At 44.6% G+C, this 15,000-nt stretch overlaps 2 protein-coding genes across 4 annotated transcripts in view; both read left to right on the top strand.

The window, feature by feature from the left end:
* Window positions 1-7,468, top strand: part of kcnn3 (potassium intermediate/small conductance calcium-activated channel, subfamily N, member 3) — an 86,682-nt gene extending 79,214 nt beyond the window's left edge. The window contains exons 8-10 of the mRNA XM_045718899.2: window positions 1,332-1,459; window positions 2,060-2,129; window positions 5,199-7,468. Coding sequence (XP_045574855.2) covers window positions 1,332-1,459; window positions 2,060-2,129; window positions 5,199-5,567 — 567 coding nt within the window. The 3' untranslated portion in view covers window positions 5,568-7,468. The remainder of the gene's footprint in view (window positions 1-1,331; window positions 1,460-2,059; window positions 2,130-5,198) is intronic.
* Window positions 7,469-8,748: 1,280 nt separating this feature from the next.
* Window positions 8,749-15,000, top strand: part of LOC106605922 (nuclear pore membrane glycoprotein 210) — a 41,633-nt gene continuing 35,381 nt past the window's right edge. For all 3 annotated transcript variants that reach the window (XM_082975585.1, XM_045718893.2, XM_045718890.2), the window contains exons 1-9: window positions 8,749-9,227; window positions 9,388-9,557; window positions 9,641-9,772; window positions 10,432-10,510; window positions 12,150-12,300; window positions 12,490-12,622; window positions 14,513-14,656; window positions 14,807-14,875; window positions 14,977-15,000. The exon at window positions 14,977-15,000 is cut by the window's right edge and continues 83 nt beyond it. In XM_082975585.1, the coding sequence (XP_082831711.1) occupies window positions 9,061-9,227; window positions 9,388-9,557; window positions 9,641-9,772; window positions 10,432-10,510; window positions 12,150-12,300; window positions 12,490-12,622; window positions 14,513-14,656; window positions 14,807-14,875; window positions 14,977-15,000 (1,069 nt within the window). In that variant the 5' untranslated portion in view covers window positions 8,749-9,060. The remainder of the gene's footprint in view (window positions 9,228-9,387; window positions 9,558-9,640; window positions 9,773-10,431; window positions 10,511-12,149; window positions 12,301-12,489; window positions 12,623-14,512; window positions 14,657-14,806; window positions 14,876-14,976) is intronic.

Here is a 15,000-nt window from a genome sequence, read left to right as displayed (position 1 = left end):
GGACAGAAAACCCCTTGGACGGTTACGTCGGTAGACCAGTCGTGATGGATTGGCAGGGCTTCGCGTCGGCAGCAAAGGGTCCAGGCCAATTGGCAGAAGAGGTAATTGAAGCCCAGGAATTATCTGATGGAATCTCTTTGGACAGGTCTGTGTGGACGAATAGTATTGGGCTGTGGAGGCTGACTCTCCCTAAGGACAGGTCTGTGTGGACGAATAGTATTGGGCTGTGGAGGCTGACTCTCCCTAAGGACAGGTCTGTGTGGACGAATAGTATTGGGCTGTGGAGGCTGACTCTCCCTAAGGACAGGTCTGTGTAGATGAATAGTATTGGGCTGTGGAGACTGACTCTACCTAAAGACAGGTCTGTGTTGATGAATAGTATTGGGCTGTGGAGACTGACTCTCCCTAAGGACAGGTCTGTGTGGATGAATAGTATTGGGCTGTGGAGACTGACTCTCCCTAAGGACAGGTCTGTGTTGATGAATAGTATTGGGCTGTGGAGACTGACTCTCCCTAAGGACAGGTCTGTGTTGATGAATAGTATTGGGCTGTGGAGACTGACTCTCTCTAAGGACAGGTCTGTGTTGATGAATAGTATTGGGCTGTGGAGACTGACTCTCCCTAAGGACAGGTCTGTGTGGATGAATAGTATTGGGCTGTGGAGACTGACTCTCCCTAAGGACAGGTCTGTGTGGATGAATGGTATTGGGCTGTGGAGACTGACTCTCTCTAAGGACAGGTCTGTGTTGATGAATAGTATTGGGCTGTGGAGACTGACTCTCCCTAAGGACAGGTCTGTGTGGATGAATAGTATTGGGCTGTGGAGACTGACTCTACCTAAAGACAGGTCTGTGTTGATGAATAGTATTGGGCTGTGGAGGCTGACTCTACCTAAGGACAGGTCTGTGTTGATGAATAGTATTGGGCTGTGGAGGCTGACTCTCCCTAAGGACAGGTCTGTGTTGATGAATAGTATTGGGCTGTGGAGACTGACTCTCCCTAAGGACAGGTCTGTGTGGATGAATAGTATTGGGCTGTGGAGGCTGACTCTACCTAAGGACAGTGTGTGACTGATTGTATGTGAGCAAATGTGTGTGGAGGGACAGAGAGAGTAGGGACTGTTGTACTCTCCAGAGGAAGAGAAAAACAGAGGAGCGCGTTGACAGAAGAAGACATTGTCTATGTGTGGAGGGAGAGGAAGAGAGATAGAGACTGAGAACGAGAGAGAGGAAGATGGAGAGAGGGGCCGGGGAAGAGGCCGGGTAGATCTGCTGCCTGACTTGCTAATGTGTAACTGTGTGTGTGTGTGTGTGTGTGTTCTCTCCGTGCAGATAAAAAATGCTGCAGCCAACGTTCTGAGGGAGACTTGGCTCATCTACAAACACACCAAACTACAGAAGAAGATTGACCACTCCAGAGTCCGCAAACACCAGAGGAAGTTCCTGCAGGCCATCCACCAGTGAGAGCACACACCCATCACATCACTGACCCGCAGCCCTCAATGCACTTCCATGTATTAACAACCCAGACATGTTGTCTAGTCTGTGGTTAGTTCCAGGACAGGAAACACTACATTGTGATTGGTTGACAGGGCTGACCCAGCATCATTATGAGAAACATCCTGATAGAAGTGTTTACCTATTTCTAGCTAGCTCATCCATGATGAATAAAAAACGCCATTGACCATGCAAACAGTGGTTAACCTGTGTTAATTAGTTGTAGAGGTTGGCTAGCTAGTCTGACACCTGTCTAGACTGACATGAAAATAGATTAGACAATGATGGGTTTTCCCTCCAGCTCTGGAAGCCGAAGGGAACTCCTGTCTAGTGAATGGTGCTAACTGAAGCTGTTGGACCAGTTGGCTTCTACTGTACTGTATGTACTTCCTGGTCTGGTCTATGCTGTCTAATTCTAGAATCTGATGCTATACACCTGCTGCTAATCTAGCTGGGCTAATAACTGTTACCTAGCTGTGACCTAGCAGTTTTCTGGCTTAACTCTTTTGTGGATGTATCATCGATGTGTGTGTGTCACAGTGTATGTGTGTGTTTTTTTGCAGACTGCGTAGTGTGAAGATGGAGCAGAGGAAACTGAGTGATCAGGCCAACACTCTGGTGGACCTCTCAAAGGTGACACACTCACACACACACACACACACACACACACACACACACACACACACACACACACACACACACACACACACACACACACACACACACACACACACACACACACACACACACACACACACACACACACACACACACACACACACACACACACACACACACACGTAGAGCAATGCTATAATCTGTAACCATACAGGATATTGTTTACCTCTGCCACTGACTGGTGTCTTTGTGTACATGGACACTTCAGGATACAGAAAGCACCTCCTCCAAACAGCTAGGCTGCCCATAACAGCTGAGACGGAGCAGTAGCTCGCTAGTTACTTTGCTTTAGTCTTACTGTACTCAGGCCTGCAATCTGAAGGCCATGTACTGTTAGTCTATGTACGTGGCTGAGACAGTGCTACTAACTTGCACTTATATCCAAAGCTGTCCAAGCATGATACGAGGGGCTGGTATTTAAGAAGCACACAAACATAGACACACACACACACACACACACACACACACACACACACACACACACACACACACACACACACACACACACACACACACACACCACATGCAATACCCTCTGACACACACATAACTTTGCCCCCCAAATATATCTCAGCATTCCGCTGTTTCCATTCTGACCCGTCTGTTTCTGTGGCTTTGCGTCTCCTAGCAACCGGAACAAGTGTTAAAAATGGGATGACAGAGAGAAAAAACGAGAGGAGAGAGGAGAGAGGGAGGGGGTGTATTTCTGTTAATGTGTGGGTGTGAATGCGTGAGAGAGAGAAAGAGAGACAGAGAAAGAGAGAGGGTGGTTCGGTGTGTAGGTGGTGTGTGTGTGTCTCTATGAATCAGTGCCTTCTGCCACAAATATTTTCAATCGGCCACTCTTTACCATGGTTACGCTGCTCTGATGGGCGATGGAGGGTTGTTCTATCTACCTGTACTCTCTCTCTCTCCTTTCTTATTCAGCCTTAACTCTCTCTCTCTCCCTCTCTCTCTCTCTCTCTCTCTCTCCTTTCTTATTCAGCCTTAACTCTCTCTCTCTCATTTCTTATTCAGCATTAACTCTCTCTCTCTCCTTTCTTATTCAGCCTTAACTCTCTCTCTCCTTTCTTATTCAGCCTTAACTCTCTCTCTCCTTTCTTATTCAGCCTTAACTCTCTCTCTCTTTTCTTATTCAGCCTTAACTCTCTCTCTCTCCCTCTCTCTCTCTCTCTCTCTCTCTCTCTCTTCTTTCTTATTCAGCCTTAACTCTCTCTCTCTCCTTTCTTATTCAGCCTTAACTCTCTCTCTCTCTTTTCTTATTCAGCCTTAACTCTCTCTCTCTCCCTCTCTCTCTCTCTCTCTCTCTCTCTCTCTCTCTCTCATTTCTTATTCAGCATTAACTCTCTCTCTCTCCTTTCTTATTCAGCCTTAACTCTCTCTCTCTCTTTTCTTATTCAGCCTTAACTCTCTCTCTCTTTTCTTATTCAGCCTTAACTCTCTCTCTCTCCTTTCTTATTCAGCCTTGACTCTCTCTCTCTTTTCTTATTCAGCCTTAACTCTCTCTCTCTCTCTCTCTCTCTCTCTCTCTCTCTCCTTTCTTATTCAGCCTTAACTCTCTCTCTCCTTTCTTATTCAGCCTTAACTCTCTCTCTCTCTTTTCTTATTCAGCCTTAACTCTCTCTCTCTTTTCTTATTCAGCCTTAACTCTCTCTCCCTCTCTCTCTCTCTCTCTCCTCTCTCTCTCCTTTCTTATTCAGCCTTAACTCTCTCTCTCTCCTTTCTTATTCAGCCTTAACTCTCTCTCTCTCTTTTCTTATTCAGCCTTAACTCTCTCTCTCTCCCTCTCTCTCTCTCTCTCTCTCTCTCTCTCTCATTTCTTATTCAGCATTAACTCTCTCTCTCTCCTTTCTTATTCAGCCTTAACTCTCTCTCTCTCTTTTCTTATTCAGCCTTAACTCTCTCTCTCTTTTCTTATTCAGCCTTAACTCTCTCTCTCTCCTTTCTTATTCAGCCTTGACTCTCTCTCTCCTTTCTTATTCAGCCTTAACTCTCTCTCTCTCATTTCTTATTCAGCCTTAACTCTCTCTCTCTCTTTTCTTATTCAGCCTTAACTCTCTCTCTCTTTTCTTATTCAGCCTTAACTCTCTCTCTCTCCCTCTCTCTCTCTCTCTCTCTCTCTCTCCTTTCTTATTCAGCCTTAACTCTCTCTCTCTCATTTCTTATTCAGCATTAACACTCTCTCTCTCTTTTCTTATTCAGCCTTAACACTCGCTCTCTTTTCTTATTCAGCCTTAACACTCTCTCTCTTTTCTTATTCAGCCTTAACTCTCTCTCTCCTTTCTTATTCAGCATTAACTCTCTCTCTCTCCTTTCTTATTCAGCCTTAACTCTCTCTCTCTCCTTTCTTATTCAGCCTTAACTCTCTCTCTCTCCCTCTCTCTCTCTCTCTCTCTCTCTCTCTCTCTCTCTCTCCTTTCTTATTCAGCCTTAACTCTCTCTCTCATTTCTTATTCAGCCTTAACTCTCTCTCTCTTTTCTTATTCAGCCTTAACTCTCTCTCTCTCCTTTCTTATTCAGCCTTTACCAGATGATAACGCCCACACAGAGGATTCCCTTCCTCACACTCACTCCTCTTCTCTTCTCTTCTCTTCTCTTCTCTTCTCTTCTCTTCTCTTCTCTTCTCTTCTCTTCTCTTCTCTTCTCTTCTCTTCTCTTCTCTTCTCTTCTCTCTCTTTCTCATTCCCTTTTTCATGGCTCTCTTACTCAATCCTCCATATCTCACTAGTGATTGGGTTAATTCTAATTGAAGTCAGTCAATTCAGGAAGTAAACTGAAATAAAATTGAGTGACTTTAATTCAAATTTACTCCAACCCTGCTGATGTCATTGCTAAATGATCTTCCTCTCTCTCTCTGTGTGTGTGTGTGTGTGTGTGTGTGTGTGTGTGTGTGTGTGTGTGTGTGTGTGTGTGTGTGTGTGTGTGTGTGTGTGTGTGTGTGTGTGTGTGTGTGTGTGTGTGTGTGTGTGTGTGTGTGTGTGTGTGTGTGTGTGTGCGTGCGTGCGTGCGTGTGTGTGTGTACAGATGCAAAGTGTGATGTACGAGCTGATGTCGGAGCTGAACGATCGCAGTGAGGACCTGGAGCGGCAGATGCTGTCTCTGGAAACGCGGGTGGAACAGCTGACCTCCGGCTTCAGTGCCCTTCCTGCCCACCTGTCTGCCACGCTGTCTGCCCAGCACACCACCCTGCTCCACCTGCTCCGAGAGAGGGACTACAGAGGAGGAGGATGGGGAGGTGCAGGTGGAGGAGGGACAGCCCTGGTCCCTGTTGCTCAGCTGGCCCCTGCCCATGCCCTGACCCCAAGCACAACACTGGCCCCAGAGCCACAGCAGCCCCCAGAAGGAACCATAGAGGGCAGCACTAGTCCCAATACTAGCACTTCTAGTTGTTGAAGAGAGGAGGAGAGGATGGGAAGGGGAAAGAAGAGGTGAGGGTAGAGGAGGAGATAGAGGGCCAATAAGAATACGGGATGAGGTCAGCCCAAATACTAGCAACTTCAGATGCTGCAGAGAGGAGGAGGGAGGAGGATGGATGGGTAAGGGAGGGCAGCCAGATGCCCAACACTAGCTCATCCAGCTGCTAAGGAAAGGAGTAGGGAGGAGGGGTGGGATAGGGGAGGAAAATAGAGGAGTGGGGGAAATGAGGGAGGGTGAGGGAAAGGATCAGAGATAAGAGGCTGTGAGAGGGAGCGAGGGATGGGAGGTAGAGAAGGTAAGGGATAGGAGAGCCAAGGAGGTGGAGGGAGGTTGGGAGAGAGAGAAGCCAAGGAAGTGGAGGGAGGTTGGGAGTGAGAGAAGGGGATGGAAACGGAGAGGGGGGGAAAGAGGGATGAAGGGGGAAACAGATAACCAGGACTAATTACAGAGTTCTTTAATGGAATCCAATCTAATGACAGGAAAACATCTCCCTCTCTTTTTCCATTCGTCCCTCTCTATCCCTCTTTCTCTTCATCTCTTTCTCTCCCTCCATCTCTCTCCCTCTTCCCTCCCCTCCATCAGGAATTATTGACTATGACTTTTTGTCCTTATGATCTATTTTCTATCTAACTGCTACTTGTGTGGTAACGAGCATCCCTTTAACGAACCATTTAATCAACGACCATAATACATACTAAACACCACACACACACGCACGCACGCACACACACACACACACACACACACACACACACACACACACACACACACACACACACACACACACAACACACACTCTCCATGTAGTATACCTACCGTTTAACACACACATACACACACACCATGGCAACATAAACACACCACAACAAACACACACACACACAAAATAGCACACAATATTGCGCAGCATACTATAGTAGACTATAAAACACTATAGTATAGCCTATTACTGCCAAGCAGACAATGCACTAAGTCCAACTGAAAAGAACATACTGCCAGGCATTTATTACTTGACACAGAGAGCATAGACACGGTCCAAGGAAACACTACTGCCATATTTCCTTATGCACACACGTTCCCAAAACTCTGTTTTAATGAATGTATGCTGTACATTTCAAACCACAAGCACACAGTTTGCACAGGGGCACAGATATGCCTAAACCCACACACATACACGCTGAACCACACCCACATGCGGACACACACACACAATCTACCAAAGTGCTCTCTCTCAAATGGACTACAAAAGAGAGGCAGAAGAGGATGTCACTGGGGAGAAGAGATGGGAAGAGGAGTTTCAGATTTCCTGACAATGTTTTTCAAGGAACATTGGATTTGGACTAGTACTAGTGCTTTATGGACTGCACTTTTCACTGTGCTCGATGGACTGCCATAGACAGGGAATGAAGGAATATTAACCAGACCATGGCAAGAGAGAAACGGTTGCTTACAAAACTTAACCCTATAGACGAAGAGACTATATATCTGAGAGAATAATTATTATGATGTGATGGAATAAGGTACTATTTTACCTCTGTAAGCCCTTTCTACGGAGACCATTTTGAAAACTGTCTTATAGTGACATTCTGTGGCCGGAATACTGAATTACACCCGCTTGGAATATTGTACTGTACTGAAATCTACATAGCTTTGTATTGCTCAGTCTTTTCTACCATTACGATTTCACGGTTATAGCTAATATCTACTATTATTATACTATAGTATTCTTCTCATTCGTCCTGACAATTATGATAAATGTATTAATAATAAACTTTAATAATAATAAATAATGGACAAGGGAGGTGCGTTTGAGGGTGAAATTATTTTGTAATTTTATTTTATCAGAGATAATTAATAAAGTATATATCTATATAACATCACTGAGTTATTGGGTGAATTTTGGCTTGCCTGTTCTTTATTCTTTCGAATCATTACAGTTTACCTGCAGCATAAAAACTACTCTGACTGTAGAAACTTGTCCTGTTTCGAAAGGTTGCTTGATCAAATCCCAACCTGACAAGGTAAAAATCTGTCGTTCTGCCCCTGAGCAAGGCAGTTAACCTACTGTTCCCCGGTCGCCGAAGACCTGGATGTCGATTAAGGCAGTTCTCCACACCTCTCTGATTCAGAGGTTGGGTTAAATGCGGAAGACACATTTCAGTTGTATTCATTCAGTTGTACAACTGACTAAGTATCCCCCTTTCCTTTTCCTATGATAGAATACCTGATTTTATTGGCAATACAATGTGGCCTACATGGTAAAATGCAAGTGTTTTCTTTCCCCAGTCCAATTTACCCCTCACATTGTTGTTAAAATGGCAATCTGCACTTGTTACACACATTTGACATAAGTGAATGATATACCCATTGATTCTTGAAGAATATAACTTATAAATGCTTATGTTACAATAGTTATATTTTATTTGTTTTTAGTCTCATCCTTCAGCTCCACTCAACCCCTCCCATCTATCTCTGAACACCATCCAGTTTTGATTTCTATTTGCCATATATTTTTTTATATAGTATGTATAAACAGGAAGTAGAAGCCTAAGTGTTGTCCATTAGTTTACTCTAATTTGTAAATTCCTCATGAGCTTAGTTCAACTGTCACACCCCATCAGAACCCAAAATATAAACTTTTTTGACTCAAATGTTTGTAAACATTGTAAATGTAAACAAACACTGTATAGCCTCAAAACATGGTTAAAACAATAATGTTGATATTATGGATGATCACTGCTTGCATCCAAAGCTATGTCTATGAGTTTGAGAGTGGTTACATTTCTTCAGGCCCATCCCTTAGCTTGTTACCCAAAACACAGGTGGTTCATCTGCTTTGTTATTGTTTTAATCGCAGATTGGCACTTTAAAGAATCTAGATGCAGCTGCATAAGGAGTGTTTGAAGACGTGTTATGGTGCAAAATTGTATTTGTTCCTTGGAGATACAAAATGTATTGTATATCAATGTACAAAAGTTTAATACTTTTATGTTAGATAAAACAAATGTAGCCTGTCTGTCCAAATAATTATTTTGGGCCCCAAGAAGAGTAGAGTTGGTTGGGGAACGTTCAAGACTGTAAACACATGACGTCACTGTTCTTCTGTCACTAGCTCGTCATGAACGCACTTTTTTGTTTTTGCCAGCTGAGATCAAAAATCAACAATGATAGTGACGCCTTGCTGTCTACCTACATTTTGCAATATTGTTTAGTTTAATAGCTTTTTAGTTGCTGTTTTTGTCTCATTAATTCGTTTATTTAGAAATGACAAGTCAATGACGAACATATATTTTTTATTACTTGTTCGCTAGCAATGGCTATCGAAACCTCTAAGTTTAGCTAGTTAACGCTAGCTCGCGTTGACAGTTCAACGTAAACAATGCGACGTTGCTTAAAAAATGAAACTGCTCTAAAGTCAGTTTAAATGTTTTGATCGCAATTGTTGAGACCTCAAAATGTATTCACAATAATGGCCGTTTTAAACTCTAAAGTATTATGTACATTTTTTATTTTTAGTGTAACTATTATTGCTTTGAGCCAGTCGACAAGGTTGAATGTTCCCAAGTTACTTTTGCCCAGATCAAATCATAATCATGTCAACTTCACGTTGACAGCAGAGAAGGGATGCTATAAATGGTGAGTGGCAGTGAATGATGACATGAATGTTTCTATTCAGGTTGCCAAGTTGATGTCGTGGTGCTAAAAAAGCAGAAGATGTATCATCTGAAATATTAGACATAATGCCAAGTGGGTGTGGACAGAACGCCACTTAGTTATCTGTGTGTGATATTTTCAGGGTGTCCTCCCGACCCCAGGCAGTCGTTGTTTGGCCCATCTCTCCTTCCATCCCTCCCTCCATCCTCCCTCCATCAGCCTGTAGCCAGCAGGTCCTAGTGTCCGCCCGGCCTCTGTCCGCTCCACTGGACACTAACCAAGGGGCCAGCATCATACGGGGACAGGACTCTGGTGAGGGGAGTGTGTGTGTGTAGCAGAACGGAGAGAGGGAGGGGTGTGGAGGGTGTAACTAAACAGCCCCCATCATCTTTCAGTGACTGGCCATACCCTGCGCTGTGATGTCATTGTTGACCAGATCAAGCAGATTCAGGTTGTCACGACGACACGTCAACTGTTCACCGAAGACCCACCCCTCGTGCTCTCCGTCATGGCACTGGACTCAGGAGGTACTCGCCTTGTCATTGACATATCACCCACCCCACACATTTAACTCAGTCAATATGTAGACAAGGGGTTGTTCCTTCTTTCATCCCTCCATATGAATGAGCGCTGAGCATGGGCCCACTGATGTTCCTTCGAGAGCTGAGCTTAAATGTCCCACACATCCAAATGTACCCCAGGCTCACAGGGGGAAAAACTCAAACCCAAAGGGTTAAAAGGAAACTTTGGTTTATTGTCGACAGTTTTCGGCTGCCAGGCCTAGTTCAAAATGAACCTGTCTATCACCTTTTGTCTATTATTCACATCCAGCCCCAGAAGTTCCCTTTTCCTCTTTATTCTCTTGGCTTAGAAACTCATCCAGGTCACAGTGTTCAGATTGTATAGCCATCCAATAGCCCAGGGTAGACTGGAGGAAAAAGACAGCAGGTGTTAGACTCAAGGCTAACTAACCTGAGGCTAGTCCCTGCAGACAGACAGACAGACTGTTGTGCTAAAGAACCTGGATCCTGGATCTGAGTGTTTACTGCTCCCTTCTGGCACCAGGAGTCTCTGCCTGAGGATGTCATTATCATCTCTCTCTCTCTCTCCTCTCTCTCTCTCTCTCTCTCTCTCTCTCTCTCTCTCTCTCTCTCTCTCTCTCTCTCTCTCTCTCTCTCTCTCTCAGGCAACACATTCAGTAGTCTGGCAGGTCTACAGTTTGAGTGGAGGCTAGTAAAGGACTCAGAGACAGCAGAGATTGTTAGGTGAGAGGGATGGAGAAAGAGGGAAATAATGACGAAGGAAGATGAAAGAAACATACAGTCAACTGAAAACGTTATGTACAGTGCATTTGGAAAGTATTCAGACCCCTTGACATTTTCCACATTTTGTTACATTACACCCTTATTCTAAAATTGATTAAATACACATTTTCCTCATCAATCTACACACAATACCCCATAATTACAAAACAAAAACAGGTTTTTAGAATAAAAATAAAATAAATAAATACCTTATTTACATAAGCATTCACACCCTGTTTCCATTGATCATCCTTGAGATGTTTCTACAACTTGATTGGAGTCCACCTGTGGTAAATTCAATTGATTGGACATGATTTGGAAAGGCACACACCTGTCGATATAAGGTCTCACAGTTGACAGTGCATGTCAGAGCAAAAACCAAGCCATGAGGTTGAAGGAATTGTCCGTAGAGCTCCAAGACAGGATTGTGTCTCGGCACAGATCTGGGGAAGGGTACCAAAACATTTCTATAGCATTGAATATCCCCAAGAATACAGTGGCCTCCATCATTCTTAAATGGAAGAAGTTTGGAACCACCAAGACTTCCTAGAGCTGGCCGCCCGGCCAAACTGAGCAATCGTGGGAGAAGGTGACCAAGAACCCGATGGTCACTCTGACATAGCTCCATTGTTCCTCTGTGGAGATGGGAAAACCTTCCAGAAGGACAACCATCTCTGCAGCACTCCACCAATCAGGCCTTTATGGTAGAGTGGCCAGACGGAAGCCACTCTTCAGTAAAAGGCACATGACAGCCCACTTGGAATTTGCCAAAAGGCACCTAAAGGACTCTCAGACCATTAGAAACAAGATTCTCTGGTCTGATGAAACCAAGATTGAACTGTTTGGCCTGAATGCGAAGTGTCACGTGAAGCATGGTGGTGGCAGCACGGTGAAGCATGGTGGTGGCACATCATGCTGTGTGGATGTTTTTCAGCAGCAGGGAATGGGAGACTAGTCAAGATCGTGGGAAAGATGAATGAAGCAAAGGACAGCGAGAACTTGATGAAAACCTGCTCCAGAGCGCTCAGGACCTCAGACTGGGGCGAAGGTTCACCTTCCAACAGGACGACTCTAAGCACACAACCAAGACAATGCACGAGTGGCTTTGGGACAAGTCTTTGAATGTCTTTGAGTGACCCAGCCAGAGCCCAGACTTGAACCCGATCGAACATCTCTGGAGAGACCTGAAAATAGCTGTGCAGCAACATTCCCCTTCCAACCTGACAGAGCTTGAGAGGATCTGCAGAGAAGAATGAGAGAAACTCCCCAAATACAGGTGTGACAAGCTTGTAGCGTCATACCCAAGAAGACTCGAGGCTGTAATTGCTGCCAAAGGTGCTTCAACAAAGTACTAAGAAAAGGGTCTGAATACTTAATACTTATGTAAATGTGATATTTCAGTTTTTTATTTGTAATAAATTACCAAAAAATTCTAAAAACCTGTTTTTGCTCTGTCTTTATTGGGTATTGTGTGTAGATTGATGAGGGGGAAAAACAATTTAATCCATTTTAGAATAGGGTTGTCACGTAACACAATGTGGAAAAGGTCAAGGGGTCTGAATACTTCCCGAATGCACTGGATATACTGTATGTTGTGTAGGTTTGTGCGTTTCTCAGAGGCGGGCTACTCCCCGCCCCATCACATCCTTTCCCTGGAGGAAGCAGGTCAGAAAGGGGACAGTGTGTTGCTGGAGGGGGTCCGTAGCGGGGTGGTACAGGTCAGGGCCTCCCTCTCGCACCCAGACTACAAGGTAAGGAGGATGGAGGGATGGATGAAGGGATTGATGCATTGGTTTCCGAAGGATAAATACATTGATGGAAGCACCTGGAATGAGTGGATGGGGCGATGGGGCGATAGATTATGGATGAAGATGGATGGATTAGTTTAGGTGTAAGACTAGTTTGTGCTGGTTTTTACCTGTCCCCTGTGTGTTACTTAGTGGGTAGAGCCAGCCTCTGTGAGCCTGACCGTGACAGACAGACTCTACCTTAGCCCCTCCCATGACGCCTACCTGCTGCTAGGCTCCACCCTCTCCTTCAGAGTCTGGAAAAGCGTGCATGACACAGAAACGGGTGAGTCCCTAATGTAGACACTAGTGTAGTCTGTCAGATCTTTACAGAGCCTTTAGGATGAGTCCCTAATGTAGACAGTAGTGTAGTCTGTCAGATCTTTACAGAGCCTTTAGGTGAGTCCCTAATGTCGACAGTAGTGTAGTCTGTCAGATCTTTACAGAGCCTTTAGGGTGAGTCCCTAATGTAGACAGTAGTGTAGTCTGTCAGATCTTTACAGAGCCTTTAGGGTGAGTCCCTAATGTAGACAGTAGTGTAGTCTGTCAGATCTTTACAGAGCCTTTAGGTGAGTCCCTAATGTAGACAGTAGTGTAGTCTGTCAGATCTTTACAGAGCCTTTAGGTGAGTCCCTAATGTAGACAGTAGTGTAGTCTGTCAGATATTTACAGAGCCTTTAGGTGAGTCCCTAATGTAGACAGTAGTGTAGTCTGTCAGATCTTTACAGAGCCTTTAGGTGTGTCCCTAATGTAGACAGTAGTGTAGTCTGTCAGATATTTACAGAGCCTTTAGGTGAGTCCCTAATGTAGACAGTAGTGTAGTCTGTCAGATCTTTACAGAGCCTTTAGGTGTGTCCCTAATGTAGACAGTAGTGTAGTCTGTCAGATCTTTACAGAGCCTTTAGGATGAGTCCCTAATGTAGACAGTAGTGTAGTCTGTCAGATCTTTACAGAGCCTTTAGGATGAGTCCCTAATGTAGACAGTAGTGTAGTCTGTCAGATCTTTACAGAGCCTTTAGGTGAGTCCCTAATGTCGACAGTAGTGTAGTCTGTCAGATCTTTACAGAGCCTTTAGGGTGAGTCCCTAATGTAGACAGTAGTGTAGTCTGTCAGATCTTTACAGAGCCTTTAGGGTGAGTCCCTAATGTAGACAGTAGTGTAGTCTGTCAGATCTTTACAGAGCCTTTAGGTGAGTCCCTAATGTAGACAGTAGTGTAGTCTGTCAGATCTTTACAGAGCCTTTAGGTGTGTCCCTAATGTAGACAGTAGTGTAGTCTGTCAGATCTTTACAGAGCCTTTAGGATGAGTCCCTAATGTAGACAGTAGTGTAGTCTGTCAGATCTTTACAGAGCCTTTAGGATGAGTCCCTAATGTAGACAGTAGTGTAGTCTGTCAGATCTTTACAGAGCCTTTAGGGTGAGTCCCTAATGTAGACAGTAGTGTAGTCTGTCAGATCTTTACAGAGCCTTTAGGTGAGTCCCTAATGTAGACAGTAGTGTAGTCTGTCAGATCTTTACAGAGCCTTTAGGTGTGTCCCTAATGTAGACAGTAGTGTAGTCTGTCAGATCTTTACAGAGCCTTTAGGATGAGTCCCTAATGTAGACAGTAGTGTAGTCTGTCAGATCTTTACAGAGCCTTTAGGATGAGTCCCTAATGTAGACAGTAGTGTAGTCTGTCAGATCTTTACAGAGCCTTTAGGGTGAGTCCCTAATGTAGACAGTAGTGTAGTCTGTCAGATATTTACAGAGCCTTTAGGTGAGTCCCTAATGTAGACAGTAGTGTAGTCTGTCAGATATTTACAGAGCCTTTAGGGTGAGTCCCTAATGTAGACAGTAGTGTAGTCTGTCAGATCTTTACAGAGCCTTTAGGTGAGTCCCTAATGTAGACAGTAGTGTAGTCTGTCAGATCTTTACAGAGCCTTTAGGTGAGTCCCTAATGTAGACAGTAGTGTAGTCTGTCAGATCTTTACAGAGCCTTTAGGGAGCTTTATGGGTCTTCTAGTTAGGGTCCCTTTGTGTTTCTCTAAGATCCAGAGGAAGAAGACTGAAGGAACATCAAAGCTCAGACAAATATATTGGAGACAGAAAACATCAAGTGCTCAGTCCTCCTTGTACTTATTAGAGCTGTAGAGCAGCCGATGATGCACCAGCAATGTTCTCTTCTCTGTCTCCTATAGAGGTGGTGCTGGGTGAGGGAGAGTATGAGCTGTCTGTAGAGAGAGACCCAAATTACGATGATGATGTCATCACTGTGGACCAGGACACAGGGACCATCACCGCCCGAGGGCTAGGCCGCACCACGCTGTCCGTCACACACCCCAGTGTCCTTCCGCCATGGGACCACCTTACCTAACCACTTTAAAGTTATTCCTGTAGTTTAGCATTAATGTAGTCCTATAAGGTGTGGTTTCTGGGGTTATGGGTAGTGTAGTCCTACAGGTGTGGTTTTCCTCAGCATTCCCTGTACCCAGGCCTACCAGAAAACTCTGCTTCCCACCTGCCTCGCTGTTCTGTGTTTGTGGTGGAGCCAAGTTACCTGAGTGAGTGAGCCCAGCTATCAACATGTCTATTGTCGTACTATGGCAAGCCGTGACTGTGTGTGTGTGTGTGTGTGTGTGTGTGTGTGTGTGTGTGTGTGTAGCGCTAGGTGTGGAGGAGGAGGACA

The sequence above is a fragment of the Salmo salar genome, chromosome 05 (assembly GCF_965601325.2).
Source record: "Salmo salar chromosome 05, fSalSal1, whole genome shotgun sequence".
Taxonomy (NCBI): domain Eukaryota; kingdom Metazoa; phylum Chordata; class Actinopteri; order Salmoniformes; family Salmonidae; genus Salmo; species Salmo salar.
This window is presented reverse-complemented; position numbering and strand designations above follow the sequence as displayed.